The sequence below is a fragment of the Cylas formicarius genome, unplaced genomic scaffold (genome assembly GCF_029955315.1).
Source record: "Cylas formicarius isolate icCylForm1 unplaced genomic scaffold, icCylForm1.1 PGA_scaffold_9__14_contigs__length_23061073, whole genome shotgun sequence".
NCBI lineage: Eukaryota > Metazoa > Arthropoda > Insecta > Coleoptera > Brentidae > Cylas > Cylas formicarius.
In genome coordinates this window covers 21,558,933-21,578,672 of record NW_026844365.1, presented here as the reverse complement: position 1 = coordinate 21,578,672, position 19,740 = coordinate 21,558,933, and the positions used below count along the sequence as shown (strand labels likewise).

At 36.6% G+C, this 19,740-nt stretch overlaps 2 protein-coding genes across 3 annotated transcripts in view; both read right to left on the bottom strand.

The window, feature by feature from the left end:
* Nucleotides 1–15,605: 15,605 nt before the first annotated feature.
* Nucleotides 15,606–18,567, bottom strand: LOC132707931 (uncharacterized). Its single transcript, XM_060679978.1, has 2 exons — nt 18,241–18,567; nt 15,606–18,183 (listed from the first exon to the last, which is right to left on the bottom strand). The coding sequence occupies exon 2, from the start codon at nt 16,548–16,550 to the stop codon at nt 15,606–15,608; it is 945 nt and encodes a 314-aa protein (XP_060535961.1). The 5' UTR covers nt 16,551–18,183; nt 18,241–18,567.
* The window catches only part of LOC132707928 (uncharacterized), a 132,571-nt gene continuing 128,571 nt past the window's right edge, over nt 15,741–19,740 (bottom strand). Inside the window, exon 3 of one of the 2 annotated variants that reach the window (XM_060679973.1) lies at nt 15,741–15,828. The gene's annotated coding sequence lies outside the window, so the exon portion shown is untranslated. Of the gene's footprint in view, nt 15,835–19,740 lie in introns of both variants that reach the window. The other variant, XM_060679972.1, reaches the window with a different exon arrangement.

Below are 19,740 nucleotides of genomic sequence, written 5' to 3'. Positions count from 1 at the left end.
TTCCAAGTTGTATGTACGAAACTCCCAATTTTTCGTATTCGCCGTGGAACAACACAAAAGAATTATACAATGCTTTGTATGAACAGTGAGTGCCTCTAATAGAAACAGTTCCTGAACTGATTACGTTGATATCCCCAGACGAATTTTGTTTATAATTGGATTTTTAGAATTGTACATTTTATAATTGTAGTTTAGTATTTTATAATTTAAATGTCAACTAGACAATGGCGCGAGTTATTCAGCGTCTTAATGATTACATGAATTATTTTATTTACGAAATATAAACATAATTGTAATTATTAATTTTATTATCTACCCATGACCAAATAGCGATATTTTGTGCGACAAATAGCGACGCCTATGAAGTTATATTTAACTCGACACTATTTAACAGGATTTATGAAATTTAAGAATACTGCATTTTTCTGTGTACCTCTCAGCACATGACTACAATATCTGCAGCACTCCGCTTTCCTACGTGAGGTGTTTTTAATCGGTACTAATAACATTATATATATATATATATATATATATATATATATATATATATATATATATATATATATATATATATATATATATATATATATATATACATATATGTAATCCATGAACCAGAATTAATATTAAAGTAATAGTCCATGTATAATATACAAAAATATGTCCTAATATATCTTGAAAATGAAACAAAAAGGTTGGTAATTTTGTTTACCTATATGTTCAACTGTAAAGGAAGGTCTTCGTCATCCGAGCATATCCAATATTCCGATTCTCGTGAAGTATGCTCTTCCCGCCGGCTAGGCCCAGGTTTGTCGACCACCGGTACCGCTATCTCCGCCCTCTCTCTCGACGACTGAGACAAGGGTGGAGAGATTGTTCTCCTGTCTCTCGACCGACTACGACTTTTTTCGGTCAAACGCAGTTTTAGCTTGGAAATTTTCCATTTAAGAAATTCCTTCTCATCCGTTTCTGAACTGTAACGCCTTTTTTGTCCAGACGATATAATTTTTTACATCACACTGACTAAACTGACTAAACTAATACTAATTAAACAATAAACAAAAACGCAAAATTGGGTAAGTATACACGCGTCAAACGGCACGAAAACGAGGAATGAGCTAACTGCGTATATTATATTACGGGGGAACTACGTTGTTCTTATTTACGAAACGAGGACGAAATATAATTAATGAAATTTTTAAGTGTACTATAATTTATATGTTTTAGTTTATGAATGATTCTTTTTTTCTGAGCAAAATTGGAATTTTCTGCAGTACAATTGTAAAATTCAACACAAAAATAATTTTTAATGAAAGGAATTTATTATTAATAAAAATTGTTTTATTGAAGTAAATATTACAAAACAAAAAAATAAATACAAGTCTTATGGTTTTACAAATAAAAATTAATAAATTCCAAAAGTGAAAATCATTAAAATATATATATTTCAAACCATACACATGGGATAGAAAAATGTAAGGATTTAATTGTAATTAAATTTTATAAGTGGCCGATGAGTATAGTAAAAGTTCAGTTTGTTAGTTTTTTTCTTTAATGTTTGAAAGGTTTTGGGTTTTTTTTGGTTCTTGGGTTTCTTAGTTGTAATTTGCTTTGTTTTGTTTTTGAATTTTATTACTTATATCTCTGTTATCATAATGCTTTAAAATTATCTATATTTTTTCGTCAGTTGTTTTTGTTACATCAGTTTCAAGAAAATGTAAGTTGGTTTAACTTCTACAGTTTAATATTATTTATTATTTCATTTTCCATATCTCCTTTCGATCAACTGTGATTTTTTGCTTTTTGTTTCCTCACATGTATAACTTAAGGATTGTTTTTTGAGCGAAAATTTATATTTAAAGAAAAGATAAAATTAATATATTAATAGATATCCAAGCAACATTAATGGTTGAAATGGTTTTATATACTTGCATCTCTAATCAAATTTAAATTGGCATATATCTTATTCTATAGCTTTCTCATTTTGAGACTTTCCATGATATTTCTTTTATTTCCGGAAATGAAATCAATTATTATATTTATCTATACAAACAAAACAAAACAATTTTAGAATTTTTTCTCATTATAACGACTAAAATGATAAGGATATTCGAGTAGATATATAGTACCGATATAAGAAGCAAAAACCGCACATAACCTCAATTTCCTAACTCCCTCGCAGCGGGTAACCCCCGCGCGTGGCGGTCCGGCCCGTCCCCCCTGGCTACCAGAGTGCGCTCCGCCCCCCACCCACCTTGTGTAGCGTCCTGTTTTGCACCGGTTCCGTCGGTCGCTGCTAGATGTCGCGCGCTCCGACCGTCGTAGGCCCCCCGGTAGAGGGCGCGGAGACGGTGTGGCGTGGTGACGCGGGGGATCGGGTCGACGGTAAACAAGTCGATTGACTTATACAGAGTGTCTCAATAATCACGGTTTAATAAAAGAAAAACTATAGATACAATACCAAATATTTATTAGCTCATATGTAGACAACGTAATGCTTCGTACAAGCGGTGTTTCTGGTCCATGAGATTTTCTACTTCATCGCGTTCGAGGATAATTTCGTCGCCATGATCCTGTTTCAGTATCAACTCACAGCTCTCTTCTTCGTTCGAATAGGTCACCTCGATACTGCCCCCGATGTAGACTGTTATTTCATTCCAGAACATGATTTCTCCAACCTCGTCCTCCAGTAAGAACAAAAAATCCCAAAAATCCTGGACTTGAAAATCTATGTGCTTGTTCTTGAAGATGAAACGGACATCTGAATTCTTTATTTCGAAAATCGTTTTTTCATCGATAGTGACCACTTTGTTACTCATTGCGAAAAACAGACTGACTTCGGTATCAAATTCAAATGTACTTATATATCAACAACCCCCCACTTAAGAGAGGTATTTACATTTACTCAATTTGAATAAGCATTTTGCCAAAAGAAGCAAACAAGCGCACGTAGTTACATATAGCGGGATTAAAATAGTTTTTCGATCTGCCGAGATGTTGTATTCGTTACCGCAATTGTCGTTAACGCCGCCGCTGGTGTTATTGGAATTCTTGATAGCGATCATTTGCCATTCGCCGTGGTCTTCGTAGCTCCGGTTCGCGAAAACGAAACGTACCTTGTAATTTAAATACGGCTTATCTGCGGTAGTGTTATTCGACAATGTCACGCTAAAAGTTTGTAGCTTGTCGATTCCGTTGACCTGAGCGAGTTGCATACGCGTCCACGTATCGGGCCAAATGCACCAATTATTATGATTTTTGAAACAAACGAACGCTTCAATCACATCCTTAGGTTTATGTATATAGAAAACGTTTTGTACCACAGCCGACAACAAAACAAAGTGAGCACTTAACAAAACCATGTTTCTAGCCCGAATGAAACTATCCTAGATCGCGGTAACTGCTTTTATAACACTCAAACAATAATGACATTTATTCTGCGGAGCTGCCGGGCCGTCGATATGCCTTTTGCTGTCCGGTCTGTTATAGTGAACAAAGCAGGGCAAATGAGTTTGCAATTCAAAATTGTTGCGATATCGTACTGGTAACTTATGCCACATATTCAACAAATCGTGCGGTCTCACATGCTCCAAGAAATGTTGCACAGCGATCAATTCAAGTTGTTCGGTATCCAAGCTTCTAAAATCGTCGAAGAAAACTATCTTCTTATTCATTGTTGTGAAAGATCGATAACTTTCTTAACAAATCCCTAATTTGTTTAAAGACACTCTCGGTGGGACAATTAATTCCGACAAGACTCAAGTCTATTTCACCGACTCTCGTTAATTTATTCAAGAATTCGTTGTATGCGTAATACGTTTTCTCTTTGAAAAAATACAAATGTCCGTTGGTGTATCGAAAGGCGCCCGACAAATCGTCGGGCAGACCCGGAAACAGTTCCGTAGTAAAACCGTGTTCACTCGCACTTAAAGAACACTCGTCTATTTCTGCATAGTAGCGTTTACCGTAAAATATATACGTTCGACCACCATACGTATTAAAAATGGCGTTCACTGTTTTGCCCGCAGGCACACCCAGTCGCTGGACGCTTTGTCGGTCACCCACTATCGTGAAACTCGGGAAGTGAAGTAGATAAAACGAATCACCGGTGACTACCAAAAGTTGTCCGTTGGGTCTTTGGTAGATATGCGAAATATTAGCGCAAATAGGGACATAATCTGATATCATTTTAGGTTCCATGTAGACTTTATCACCTAATCTTAGACGTAACCAAAAATATGGATGGATTTACGTGACACAAATCTGGTACTTTTGTTTCGTTTTTCCCTATCGGAGGTTTCGTAGTTGTAGTAGTAGTGGTAGTAGTAGTAGTAGTTGTTGTTGTCGGAGTTGTTACGCGGACGGTGGTTATGGTTCTTTTACCATATAAACGTTGAAGACCTGCAATATCATCGTATGACAATGTCTTAGAATTTAAGCTATACCAAGGGTACATAATGGCATTGCGATCGTTACTGTGCACCAAACCCAACGTATGTCCAATTTCCCGGAACAACACAGTAAACAAGCTCGTCTTTCCTCCGGGCGCAGGCACTTCTAAACCGTAGTACCAATCTTCGGATTTATCTAAATGAGCTTCCACGCACTTTTGTTGTTGATTTGGAAAAAATGCATGTCCTAATATGTTACCCCTTCCGTCGAAAGCAAAAGGACAGGATTCGTTCCTTTTACATCCTATGCTTTGTCTGTGGGTAGTATATTTGTCAGACATCAAAATCATAATATCTGGCTCTGAGTAATTTAAGAAAAAATTTAAATTTGATTCATCACTCCATATTTTAAAAACCTCGGCTGCCAACACTTTTAACTCTTGATAGTGACTGGGTGGTACTTGAATATACCAATTTAAATCCGTTTTCTGCCATCGCGAAACAGTCGTGAAGGCATTTTCTATTACACCACATCGAGGTTTATTTATTAATTCAACGGTTTCGTTATTAAGAGCACCATCCACCGGTAAATTATAGAAATCCTGAAAATCCATTAAGGCACGTTGCAAACTGGGCGCATTGATCTGTGTTAAAGATTCGTTGTCGTTAGGTGAAAGGAATCCGAATTTTTGTAAATATTCAATCACACCTTCCTCGGGCAGCGCGGCGACTATCGTCGACACGTCCGAACAGGTAGTAAAGACAGCGTAGCATAGCAAAGACTCTCATCTCGTTTCAAGGTCAATAAAATACTAAAATATATTCGGTTTCTAGCTAATCTTTTATAGGTAAAATAACAAAGATAAGTGATGAACCAAACGCCTTTAGTCGCTATTTTGCTTGAGATGACGCAGAATATTACTCGAGAAATGGCACGAAAAAAGAATTATACTTCAATAGATTACAGTTTCGCAGTTTGTATTCGTATCATAGCATTGGCGTGCTTTATTTTTACGTGAAAATGTATTATTAATTTTTTGAATTGAAATAAAAAGTCTTATTTAAATTTAAAAAAAGTTTTATTTCATACAGGGATCCTTGAATACAACCAATTATATAAAAGGGCAGAATTTCTCAACGCGCACATGCGCAGTCTTTCTCCGGAGTGAAACATGCAATGGGCGTAATCCGGTTGAAATTTCGGAGGATTCAACCAATTATCATCGTCGAATTTCTCCACGTTAATGACTCTGCATGCGACATCCGCCCGATCCATTTTCGACATTAAAAATTCCATTTTTGATCTTCCTCTCACGTATATCAAGTCAGCATTTTCTATCAGTAGTGCGATCAACGTATCAATGTCGGAATATTGAACAAAACCAGAGCTGTATTTGAGACCGTGATGATATTGTTCGAGCCAGCGTACCGTTCTTTTTTCTGCACCGATCAACGTGCAATATTCACGCGGCGGTTTCAAAACGTAATGACTAATTTGACATCCGTTGTAGACAGCCATTTCTTTAACGACAAATGCATCTTCTAACTGGAAGCCTTGACTATCTACCGCAACGATGCGCATTTTTAATATGACTGGTTAAGATTAGGTTCCTCCGGCGGTATTTATGTTAGATTTCGAACAATCTCGCTGAGCGGTAGTTGTTCCACGATACAATCGTGAATGATGATGCAATAGGCACGTGTATTCGCGGGAAATCCCTTTTTGCTTCGATGTCTAACTTTACGTCGACAGTGCTGGATTTTACACTGTCGTTTCTTCGATAACAGTCGATGACGAAAACCGCGCAGTTTTTCAAAGCTATATAGTCAAGCAACGCAGTTTTTTCCCCACATCCCTTATAACTGTTGTAGAAATCTGTGTAATTGTGATGCGCTTCTACGAAGTCATTCTTTTCAAAATCTAATCGTAAACGTTCGTGAGGGTAATATTCTCCGTTTAGTGTTAATCTTATATCCGTTACGTTGACGTGATCGAAAATCGTCGCATTTTTCGCTTCATTATCTTTGCGATTTGTTTGAAAAGCGACTATTACGTATCGGGGGCTTTCGATAGCCGCGCACGTCTTGACAGACCAAATTTCTTTTGCAGATCCCGCGGTTAGGGCAGGATATTCATGAAGTTCCCATCGTCTATAGGGTATCAATATGGGTTGATCTAATCTAATCGATTTCAGCAGAGCCAATTTGATTTCGTCGTTTGGAAATATGTGCTTGACCCTAAGATCGACGCTATCAATTTTTAATTCCGCCGTTGTTTTAATTGCACTGGCCGCAACACCGCCTATTGGTTTAATTATCATACAATTTTTGTCATGTCTGGCTCTTACCAATCTTATGGTTTGTTTTCCACAAGTTATCATATTATAATCATTAAATATATTTAAAAAGTGTCGTAACGGGATTCGCATGCTAAAATGTCCATTTTCTGTATCGTGAATCGCATTTTCAGGGAAATTCCAGCCGGAAATATCTAGATGCGATGAGTCATCTTTCGAGTAACACAGATAACCTCTAATCGTACTAACTATACCCGGATCACGCACGCTATCCACTTCTTTCCCATTCAGCTCGTACGATATAGTTTAAAAAAAAAAAAGCTCCTGCATTGTTTACAAATTGCACTTGGTCGGTTCCCGTGAGACGTTTCAGCGATCCCTTAATGCAAATAGCAGCGTCGTACATAAGCAGCCAGGCATCTCCTTGATTGATCGTGATCTCAATGGTGTCGTTGTTCAAAAAAGATTTCACAAAGGGATGATAGGTGCAGGTCTCCACGCGCTGAATAGACTCATCAAATTTTGGCTTTCTGTGTGAGAAATTGTTTGTTGCTCAATGTAAGACGACCTTTACGGATACGCCTCGGTTTTGTTACTAACCCTACTGTTTGGATGTTCGCTTTTTTATATTCACCAGCGGCTTCGATTGAGTTGAAAATCAACATTACGTTAATTTTTTAAGTTCCAATCTAATGATGATTTCTTCACCTCGGAAATTAACCAACTCAAAGTTTTGATCCAGAACCTGTAGGGTAATGTTGTAGATTTGTCGTTTGTTTACTGGCAAGTACGTTAGATATTTAGGAGTTTCGTCGATGGCGTACCCCGGATCGACGGACAAGACAAACTTGTAAATTGTGTGCGAAGGTCTGTCGTTGTAGAACGCTCCAGATGTTATGTTACCATCTACATGTATCGTTCGCACTTTTGGGCTCCAAAATTTTCTGTGAAAACTCCAATAACTTTCCGATACTGTCCGAGTTCTGTTTAAAGTTTACCCCGTATACGGGGCTGTAGATCTCACACTTTATCGTATTTATTATTGTTGGGTTTGATTGATATCTCCTGTATTAACTTTGGGATCGTATTCTTCTCTTCCGTATTTTTCGGCAGATGTTCGTTAATGTAGGTTTCTATGTCGCTAATTTCATAGGACCCGGTCGGAATTTCAATAACGTTTTCTTTATTGTTACTATCGAAGTAGTAAAATTTATTCGAACCCCTATCTATGTTGGGAATGTTGTTGTAAGAGTGGAATCCAATCAGCCCTAAACCGTACTCTACACCTTCATCCAACTGCCGCGGATTGACAAAGTCGATGGATAATATCGACGTGTGACCTTTTAACGTAAATATGATCGACATGTTGACTGCTTATAGGTCCGCCATTTCAGTCCTTTTTATAGAGAAATTGCAAACATAAGTGACCGTAATTGTATTGCCTAAAATTTTGATATCTATCGTGATTATAGTAGATATTGGCGCTGTTGCCGAAGTATTTAACAAGTTCCGCGGGTGGTTTAAGGTTACCGAAACTGTCAAAATCCTCAACATCGTTTCCCTTCTTCTTTTTGTATGCTACCCAGTGGGTTCCTCTATTTCGACGAACATTCAAATTTACGATTCCGCATTCTTGCGGTCTGATTCGACGGGTAAACTATCTAGCATAAAAACACCCCTGAAGTGAGGAATTTTTAACTTGCGCGCCAGAGATATTAAATCGATGTCGAATAGAGCCCTTCTCGGTAGCTTTATTGGGAGTTTTCTTGTTTCTTCAGATAAAGACCGAATCCGCCGCGTGGACTCTTTTTCAAGAATAGACCCGATCCTTTTTTTCCAATCTCTTCCATAGCTCGGTTATGGCGGTGGGGCTCTTCGAGTTTCTTTGGTGCGTTTTTCGCATCGATGACAGTTTTAGCGATAGCAGCGGCTCCGCCCGAGAGCGAACCTAAAGCCCCTAGCGCTCCTAATAACGGTAAAAGTGGTAAAATACCACCCGATTTTGATTCGAACGGTATAATTCTAGGTACCCTTTTTTTTTACGTCCTCCCGCTTTTCTTACAGCGACTCTGCCAGCTCGAAGCGCTTCCAGTGCCGATCTTCTAAGCATTTTAGGGTTATCGATATGAAACAATTGTTTCTTCTTTAATACATTGCGAACCTTTTTCACGACATCCTGTCGAAACGAAACAGAGGGACGTCGTTGTTGTCCCATACCGAGCTTACGTTTAGTTTTCATAGTCGCGGTGACAAAGAACGCGGCAGCTTTTTCACCAAATTTTGCGTCTTTAGATTTTACTAGCTGCCACGCACGTGTTTCCAATTCTTTATCCGCTTTATGACGTTTGTCTAACGATTTGTTTTGCGAATAGGCAATGTCGTATACCTTACACGCAGCGTCCAAAGGATTCACCCCGCTATCGCCTCGGTTCAAGCGTTTTTCCAACTTTGTACCGGAACTGCAAAACTGGTAACCCGGAATATGTACTTCAAAAGGTAACTTGTTAATCAGCGTGTTAACGAGACCACTTCCGGACGCGAAGCATAACATACTAATTAAAGGAAATTGCTTGTCTCGTATATATATGCGAGGTGTCTCGAATAAACATTGTAGTCATGCGGGTGGTGCAGCAGAAACTCAAGCTCCCCATCAATCATTTAGATTTGGCTTGCGGAGATGGTTTCGTTAACAAAAGCAAACACGGTCAACTGCTACCCAATTCATTTAGGGCGGTGTTTTGGTTAGCGGTTGCGGCAAAACCAACACCATGTTAGCGCTACTCTTTAACCGCAACGGGGCAAGTTTCGAAAATGTTTACGTCTACTCAAAGTCGTTGTATCAACCGAAATATCAAATGTTATCTCGCGTATTGAGCAATGTCAAAGGAGTTGGATATTATCCCTAAAGTGAAAGAGACTCGATAATCGACCCCAGCGACGCGAAAGAGAATTCTGTGTTTATTTTCGACGACGTGTCGTGCGACAAGCACGATAAAATTCGCGAGTATTTTTCGATGTGCCGACACAAGGCCATCGACGCTATTTATCTCTGTCAGACATACTCCAAGGAACCCAAGCAATTGATACGTGACAATTGCAATATTGTCACGTTGTTTAAACAGGATGACGTGAATTTACGCCACGTTTATGATGAACATGTCTCACCCGACGTTTCATACGACACGTTTAAACAAATTTGTTCCGAGTGCTAGAAAGAAAAGTACGGCTGTTTGATAATTGTCAAAGATTTCGACGTAAAAAACGGACGCTACCGCAAGGGTTTCGGCAAATATATAAAAGTCGATATTTAATTGTCGATGGAAACAGTCATGAAGGCGACGTCCGCCGACATCGCCGACGCGGCGCTAAAAAAAAAGTAAACGAGTTGTCTAGATCTATTCGAAAGAAGTATTTAACATTAAAATTGGGTAAGAGCGAAGAGGATGCGTCAATTCGGAAGCTTTTCAAATCCGTCAGCGAGCCGCTAGAACGTATAGCAAAAATAAAGCTATCACCGTCACCGGCAGAAATAAAAACTGAACGTCGAGGTGTCAAGCGGGAACACAAAAAGGAACCGAACGAAGAAACAAAAAATAAGGTTAACGTATCATTTTTGTCTATGGAAGAAATTCAGGAAACGCCGGATCCCAATAAGAGCGTTGACATGCAAAATATCGATGAGGAGGAAGATGATGTGTTTGACACATCGAGAGTGGCTAACGCATCCCTTCAATAATACCTGGAACAATATCCAGAAATTTCCCATTCATATATTCAAAATTTATGGGTAAAATCACCCGATACCGATATTGTTTACGGACCCGTTTACGACAAAATATCATCCAAATGGTTTCTCGGCAATAAATCGATGGATTTTCATCAAGGATCTGGCGATATTATTGTAGACGGCGAGAGATATTCCGGTACCCGCGGCTTGTATAATTTGGTGTTTTTGAAAGATACCATAGCATACACAAAAGACGATTTGGCACAATATAAAAAAATAATGGAGGCTACCCAGGTGCACACGCATCGACTGTACCAAAATATACCAAGGTCATCCGACCCTTAATAAAATCTCAGTCGCGTTCGTACTCGTACAGCGGTCAAGGTTATAATATGCGTTATAATGACGCTCCTACTGAATATGTATACTGGGACGACGTCAATGAACTCGCAGAGCGTCTGAAATTACTAATCGCGTCGAAACACGCAGGCAACTCGTCTCATGATAACGAAATAGTTTCAATCGTTGAAGAGCTAAAAGAATCAGGTTTTATACGTTAGTTTAACGATGAGTCTGGACAAGTTTGGACGTTCTAGCGCGCTCCGCTCTAAACGACCCTTCACTAATACTGTGATTAGAAGCGCCCTCGATTATATGCCAGACGGAAACGTCAATATGAACAATTTAAAAATTTGCAATGCCCAAACGCCTAGCGACGACGGCGACGTGGCTAACAAAAAATGTGGATGAGACAAGTAATTTATTAAAAATTGCATTGAGAAAGATTATTGGACAGAAACTCGAAGCGTACACGAAAAGATTACAAATTGAAAACAAAACTAAATTCTCGCGTCTTGAAGAACAACTGAAAATGAGTAGCACTACACTCGAAAATGAAATTAGGCAGTTTCGCGAAGTTTTCCACCAAATGCGAAATGAGCGCAAAGAAAGATTTGGAAAAGAACATGACAAAAGTCGCCGTTTTGTCACAGAAATTTCATGATATTGTAACCAAAATGGAGCGACTTACGAACGAAAATGAGAATATAATGAAGGTATTGAAACAAAGGGTTTTAAATTCTCCATCGCAACCGAACACACATTATGAATAAAGAGAAGGTACAACTGGTTCGAGAACTGCACAAGCCGGCACGCAGAAATTATGCTCGCCGCCGGACTATAATACGAGGGATGGACGACCTGTGGCAAGGGGATCTGGCCCAATTAGATCGCTACAGCAAACAAAACAGAAATTTTAAATTCGTGCTGGTTGTGTATGGTGTATGTATGGTGTCACCCGTTGAAAACCAAAACCGGGGTCGAAGTCGCCAAGGCGTTTTCCAAAATTCTCAAGGACGGACGGCACCGTCAAAACTTGCAAACGGATCTCGGTAAAGAATTTTACAACGACACGTTTCTGAAACTTGTGGATAAGCATAAAATTAACCACTATAGTACGTATAGCATAAAAAAGGCCTCAATTGACGAACGGATGATACGTACCCTCAAAGAGAAATTGTTTCGACATTTTTATTTACGCGGGACGTACAAATAGATCAATGTGCTCGCCTCTATCGTTGAAGAATATAATAACACAAAACACAGAACGACGGGTGCGAAACCCATCGATGTGAGTCAGAGCAACGAAAAGAGAATTTTGAAAACCGCGTATAGTAGCATAAAAATATTCGGTCCTCGTAAACTTAAAGTCAGCGACATCGTTAGAATCAGCAAAGTCAAGCACGTGTTTAACAAAGGTTATACACCGAATTGGACCACGGAACTGTATAAAAATTGTTAAAGTATGGGTTACTAACCCCGTAACGTATTTGCTGCAAGATATGCAGGGTAACCCCATAATGGGTGGATTTTATGAAGAAGAATTGCAGAAGACAGTTAACCCGGACTTATATCTCGCCGAAAAGGTGTTGCGCAGACGAGGCAATATGGTTCTCGTGCGCTGGTTGGGATTGGATAAGTCGCACGATTCGTGGGTAGACAACGTAGACGTCTTGAAATAAATTTAGTATGTGATGGCTCAAGAGCAAATTGTGACATCCAACGAATTGTATAATTTATTGGAAAATTTCGAGTTGCAATTTCCTTCATCAGAAGTGCTTCCGTCCAGCTTCGTTCCTGTAGAGCAACAATCCAAAAAATCTGCGACAAAACGAAAACAAAGTGCGTCGGTCGTATCCCGCAAGAAGAATACCACAAGTGAAGCGTTTGCAGCTCCAACGTCATCCGCTGATTGGCTCGAAGTGTTCACGGACGGTAGAGAAAAAAGTGTCATTTGTGAGGCATTCAATTTAAAAAGAAACTTGGCGTCTCAGTTGGCGGGATTAGAGTGCAATATCAACGAAATGGAAACACAAATTGCGCTTTTTAATACAGACTTGCAAGTGGCGCGGCTGCAAGCGCAAGCGTGCAAAAGAAAACTAGAACAATTTAATAATTTAGCATTTAACGAAATTGTAAAATAGTAATAATGTATATAATAAATAAATTATACAATTACAAACTTCTGTGTAATTATTATGCGGTGTTGTGGTGGTGGTAAAAAAGAAAATAGCGTCTAAATATATACATGTTTATTCTTGTTGCAATACAATGGAATACAATCAATACATAAAAGACTTATCTACAGTTATATATTTTATAATAAAACCACAGTATTAATAGTTCAATGTGCTATCAGAAAAGCGTAACTTTTTCCCATATGTCCCCTCATCGTGAAGCATTAAATTACATATATCTTCAGTTTCTACAGTGAACAAAACTTCTTCAAAGCAGCTTTGACACCAAAATTGTTTATCGTGATATACATCATTGAAATTATTTATATCCAGCTGTAAATGATAGTGATCCAATAAAAGTCTAAAATTTTTCTTTTTAAATTTTTTAACTAGTTGAAATATAAAGTGACAAGATTTACAAACTAAAATTTCCGAATATTTTATCCTGTAATAACTGACCCATAAACAGTAAGCGGATTCTCCGTCAAAATCAATGGTTGGAGTTGCCAAAATGCTATTTCTGTAAGACGATCCAAATCTCTTATTCCACAGAATGAATTCTAAGTTTAATAAAGAATTCCCATCAGACTGGAGCGCTAGTTGTTTAAGGTACCTCCATCTATATTTCGAATAATATTTAAAAATTAGTATCGTTAGTTTCCAAGGCAAAGGTGACTCAAGCAAAAAATCAGCACTACACCTAATATTTTCGCAAATTGTTATAATACAAAGGCTTTCTAATGTAAGTTGTTTGACCATAATCTTTAACAAAAATATATTAAAATATAATTACGGCACTTTATAATGTCCCCACGGAGGCGTTTCATATGAATTCGGCAAAAGATAACGTTTATCGTCTAAAGGACTCAAGGCAACTTTTGTTTGTTCGATGCTAAATACATTGTGAGTGTATGAACGAATGGTTCGTTGAGTGGCGTACTTTTCCCTAAAATTTGTTAAGCATTCTACGTAGTCATCAAATGAAATTTTATTTTTTACAATATTGTACTGAATACCCTTTGACTTTTTAACCACCGAACCCGTGAAAATTTTGAAAGTATACATTTTCGACTTTAACCCCGCATAATCACTAATGATGGTGCCATTAGTCTCATCCTTCATCAACCCCAAAACCTTTTTGTTGATTTGCGGTATGTTATAGGGATTGTCATTAGGATAATCAGACGTGTCAAATTTTGTTAAATCGGCCTTAATAACGCTTTCATATGCGTCATAACATTTGATATTATAAATGAAACTGTCCGTATCCATGTATTGAATTTTACATTTTTCGGGACCCAAATTTGGAAGCATGTAATTATAATGAAACTCGTACATGGTCGTTTTCGACAAATCCAATATGGACATTCCAATATAAAGTGGCTTATTAAAGCAAAGTTCCGATTTTTTTAATTCTATAAGCAACAAATTGTTATCAACCGTGAAATCTAGGACTAGAAATTAAATTTTTCGCACCGTAGCGACCATCCCACGCTTTAACAAATTTAACAATACGATGCTTGCGAATGTTTTCCATTGTTTTACCGTAAGCGGCATTATTAAATAATTTGTATAAATTTATACCAAATTTTGTCTTTGCTTGGGTTCTTAATTTATTATTATGATCGATATAACATTTCATCCAACGAGATTGGTTAAATTTTAATATTTTGTGAATTTTCTTTAGTACGAAACCGTTTTTGAGAGCCTGTTTTAAATTGCGATAGTGTATGACGTATTTTTCTTTATTATACAAAGTAGTCATTAGTTTTGGTAACTTTCAATTGGGGGGCACTCGATGTTCAGCACAAAATGGAACATCTCTATGTGTGTCATGTAATTTCTGCGGGTATTCCAGGTCTACCTCTAGGATATATCCTTGGGAAGATTCATCTGGAATGTCATGACATTAAATGAATCAATCTCTTGCTGAGACATCCAGTCGAATCCTCCGTAAGGAAGAGGCTCGCACATGGCCTTGCCATAGACGTTATTGACGTCAAAGTACATGATATAGGAATCATCCCTGGATGAATTGTAGTTGGGCATATATTTATTGTTGGCCTCCGCATATCTACCAACACACACCGAAATTCCACCTCGTATAGCCCGCTCGATAAACATAATTTGGTCAATGTCGCGCAAAAGTTCTAAACGACATTTTGTGAATCTAAGCATGCAATCCCATGTATACCCGGACATACTGAAATACCACGCCGGATCCAAAACGTGTGTTGCCATACAAGTTTTTCGAAAATTTTCGAATATATCTGCCAGAAGAATAACGTCGGTTTTTAAATACAAATCTGAATACTCGCCTAAATTTTTTATTTCAAACGACTGCCAAACACTTTGTGCGTGGGATAATTTTTCTTCACTAATATTGCTTTCACTTAATTTATTATAGAATTCTTCAATCGGGGGTAAAGTTGTTTAATTTAATTTGTCTATATGGTCGATGTAATCGTAACAAAAAATACCTTTTTGCGACAGTAAATTTAATTTTGATTCGTCGTGATCGGAAAATACTTTTCTTAAAATATATTGTTCATTTTTATCCATACTGGAAACTAAATTATCCAGAGATGCTCCCAAAAATCTAAACGAATCTATAAATCTAAATTTTATGTTATAATCAGGTTCGAAATATGTAAAAGAGATGTATTTTTCTTTATTAACTGGAACTATGGATACACAGCTTTTTTTTTGCTAAAACCAGAAGCAGGAAGTGGCTATCGTATCCAGAAAGGTTCTGGAATACTACGGGCACTACAAATATTTTTTTAAAATTTAAATTACAAGCCTGATGGGCAAAACCTCTAAATTTACCAGTAAAATGATCATGGTCACGAACAATAACATCTTTTAAAAAAGGTTTTTCACAAATATGACAATGGCTCGACCTTTGATCTAGACTAATTTCACTATCCATTGGTATAATATCCTTAAATTTTGAACGAACAAATTTTGATAAATTAGATATTTCCTCCACGAACCAATCAATACAATCTAGACCACGATAACTTTTGAAAAATGATATTGAATCATCATAAGAACATTTAAAGTAATATGCAGCACTGTAAGCTTCGTGCTTTTGGTATTTCGAGGTGTTATCTGAAATTTTCAAATTTACTTTTCTCAATTGACTCTCAAAATCGGCGTAAATTACAAACGGAGTCCTTTGTTTATATATATGGTTTCGAAATTCAACATAATCATATTTGGGAAAAGACACTTTATACTCATTGAAACTGGAACATATTGTTTCGTGGTCATGTAGACGAGTTTCGTTATTGCACCTATCGCAAATGTATTTCTTGTGATTATATTTACTGAGCTGTGAGGAAACTAATCGAGACAAATTTTTAATGTAGCAATAGTGATATTTTATTTCTTCATGACCATTATCTTGCGGATCAGGATCAAAATCATTAACTTTTGGATAATATTTATTTTGTATTAACAACAAATTTGAATGTTTTTCGCGTTTTTCTTTTGTTAATCGTGCAGGTAACACGGAATAAAAACTAGTTTTTTCATTTTTATTAAACTCTAAGATATAAACATTGATGGAAATATCATTGTCTTTTTCAAATTTGCTTATTTTATTCATTTCCATAGGTGTTTGTAAATTTTCAGTTTTCAAAACACTTTTGTAGTATGGATATGAAGAGGGTAAATACTGACGAAAACGTGCTGGAAAGAGTCCGCATACAACTGACCAATAAAAACACGCTTGATCGTCATTTCTATGACCATTATCTTGCGGATCAGGATCAAAATCATTAACTTTTGGATAATATTTATTTTGTATTAACAAACAAATTTGAATGTTTTTCGCGTTTTTCTTTTGTTAATCGTGCAGGTAACACGGAATAAAAACTGGTTTTTTCATTTTTATTAAACTCTAAGATATAAACATTGATGGAAATATCATTGTCTTTTTCAAATTTGCTTATTTTATTCATTTCCATAGGTGTTTGTAAATTTTCAGTTTTCAAAACACTTTTGTAGTATGGATATGAAGAGGGTAAATACTGACGAAAACGTGCTGGAAAGAGTCCGCATACAACTGACCAATAAAAACACGCTTGATCGTCATTTCTAATGTTAATACAAGCCCTTTTATTCGCAATTTCTTTAGGCAACTCTACGAAGGATGATCCGTTACCCATTTCAAATTTATTAATGTTAATCTCTAAATAAATAATATTATTTAAAGCCCACCCGGAATCACGTTCCTGAAACTCTGACATTTGATTTAAAAGTTTATCTTGCACATTTTCAACAAACCAATCATTCAATTCTGTTCCTAAATCAACTACAGCATTTCCGGTACTCAGATATTTAACATCAACTTCGCCTTGGACATCATTTTTTGCCTTAATAAATTCACCGCAAAATGTGGTATTTACTTTCAGCAATAAAAATTTCTTTAAAATTTGACTAATTTTTTTTGTTGAAAAATTGGACGACAATCGTTTAAAAATTGAATTAAATCTTTATGAAGTAAATTAATTATGACACCGGTCTGAACTCTTCCCTGGAAACACGACGCTACCGATTCCCATACAACCATTTCATTTGTGTTTGTCTCGCGGCTACTACTTTGTAATCCCAATCCAAAATGCTTATGTTGATAATTAAGAATAATTTTTCTAATAGCTTTCAGATGTTGAATTGTAGTTTGTAATTTTCTTTTTAACCCAATAGATAAATCCTTTTCGTTAGAAACGATTTGGTTGCAAGATTCAATATTTTTATTTAGTCTCCTAAGCCACACATCACTATCTCTAAGAGTGAACTTGTCGGAAATATGCTTTTTTAATTTTTGTAAGGTTAAAATTAAGATTTGTGCTCTATGAATGATATGCTTTACGCGCATCGTGGTTTATTAAATATATAACAGTAAATAAGACTTACCCTGTATAATATGTTGATTAATTTTGAATTATTTTGAATTTCTTTAAAGAGTTGGGCTTTCCAATATCTTTGGATCCCTCGTAGACCAGTTTGTACTGCCCCGACGCAAAGTGTTCTAGTCTCGGACGGAAAGCTTCTGTCACGCGAGTAGGAAGAAATACTACGGAATTTTCTAATTGCAGCAACACGGAATTGCCAAATTTTGTATTAACAATTTTGGCTCTAGTAATTTTAAACGGAACGCCTATCGGCAATTCATGCAGTTTGACAATCGGCTGCTCAAAATCACCTTCTGCAAGACAGGTTTGATTCAGTTGACTTAAGTCCATCTATAAATTATTATTAATTATTTTATCTCAAAATTAAAGAAAATAAAAAAAACTTACGCTTAAGATTGCTGCTATTCTATTTGCGGTTACGGGTTGAGAGTACTAAGATGATCTTTAAGACCTTTATAAAATAATAACAAATGTTAAAGAATTAAAATAAAACAAAAAAAAAAGGTACTTACTGCTTTTTGGTACGAACACCAAACCACTAAGTTAGCTTCCACGTTGCACGAATAATACCAAAAACAACTACTGACAAAACAGAGAAAAATGAGATGTATTTATACGGTCCGAGAATACTTTCTAAAAGTTAACAAACAAAGACAACTCCACATGCGTTGCAACAAATTTTTCCCATTACGTTAATCCCACGGAGCAAATATAAACGGGCAAATAATTATTATTCTCAACAAGCAAAACAATTTTGGCTTTTAAAAAATAAACAATTTTAAAATTTATTTGATGACCCCACTTACTGAAAGTTTTGTTTCAAAAATGTGCGTTTTATGGGAAACGCGAAATATATACATATTTTTGTGTATGTTTTGTACTAAAAAATTGCAGTTTGCCCTTTTGACAATAATACACTTTTTTACTTTGCATAATAATCGAATTAAATTGAGTGTTTTTAATATCTTTTAAATGACAGTGAATAGAAAAGGGAATTTTGGCTTTTAAAAAATAAACAATTTTTAAAATTATTTGATGACCCCACTTTCTGAAAGTTTTGTTTCAAAAATGTGCGTTTTATGGGGAAACGCGAAATATATACTTTTTTTTTGTTTATTTTTTGTACTAAAAAATTGCAGTTTGCCCTTTTGACAATAATACACTTTTTTACTTTGCATAATAATCGAATTTAATTGAGTGTTTTTAATATCATTTAAATGACAGTGAATTGAAACGTGAATTTTGGTATGCGCGTATAACTTAAAAAACAATTTTTAAAATTGTTTGATAACCCCTCTTTTTGGAAGTTTTGTTTAAAAAATGTGTGTTTTATAGGAAACGCTACATATCATACTTTGTTTTGTTCTAAATAAAATCGCACTTTGTCCTTATGACAGGTCGCATATTATGTTGGCGCATCGCTTAGGGCGTCACATATTCAAATCACACAAAGAGTACCAAGGGTTAGAATTCCCGGTACGACATACAACGACAAGGGAACATCACCAGCAGCAGGAGCAACCCGGTGGATCAAAAGAAACAAAGGAGCAGCAGGAGTACCCGGGTGGGAGGTCGACGGAGTGGGACGGCGAGGAGTGCACTTCGTATTTAGATTCCCTCCGGGAACGGGAAGAAGAACAACTCATGGAACAGGAACAATAGGATGGTCGACTGAATCGACACAAAAAGGAGAAGAAACTCCTCGCCAGACCAATTTTATAAATAAAATAAAACAAAATAAATTAAAATTCAAGTTTATTTAATTATCCTCCCGGTTGAGGTGCGGTTTTTGCTTCTTATATCGGTACTATATATCTACTGCTTTCCCAAGTAATTCCGATGTTTCATAAATCGTTATACCTTTGGCAGGATTCTGGTCCATCCAAT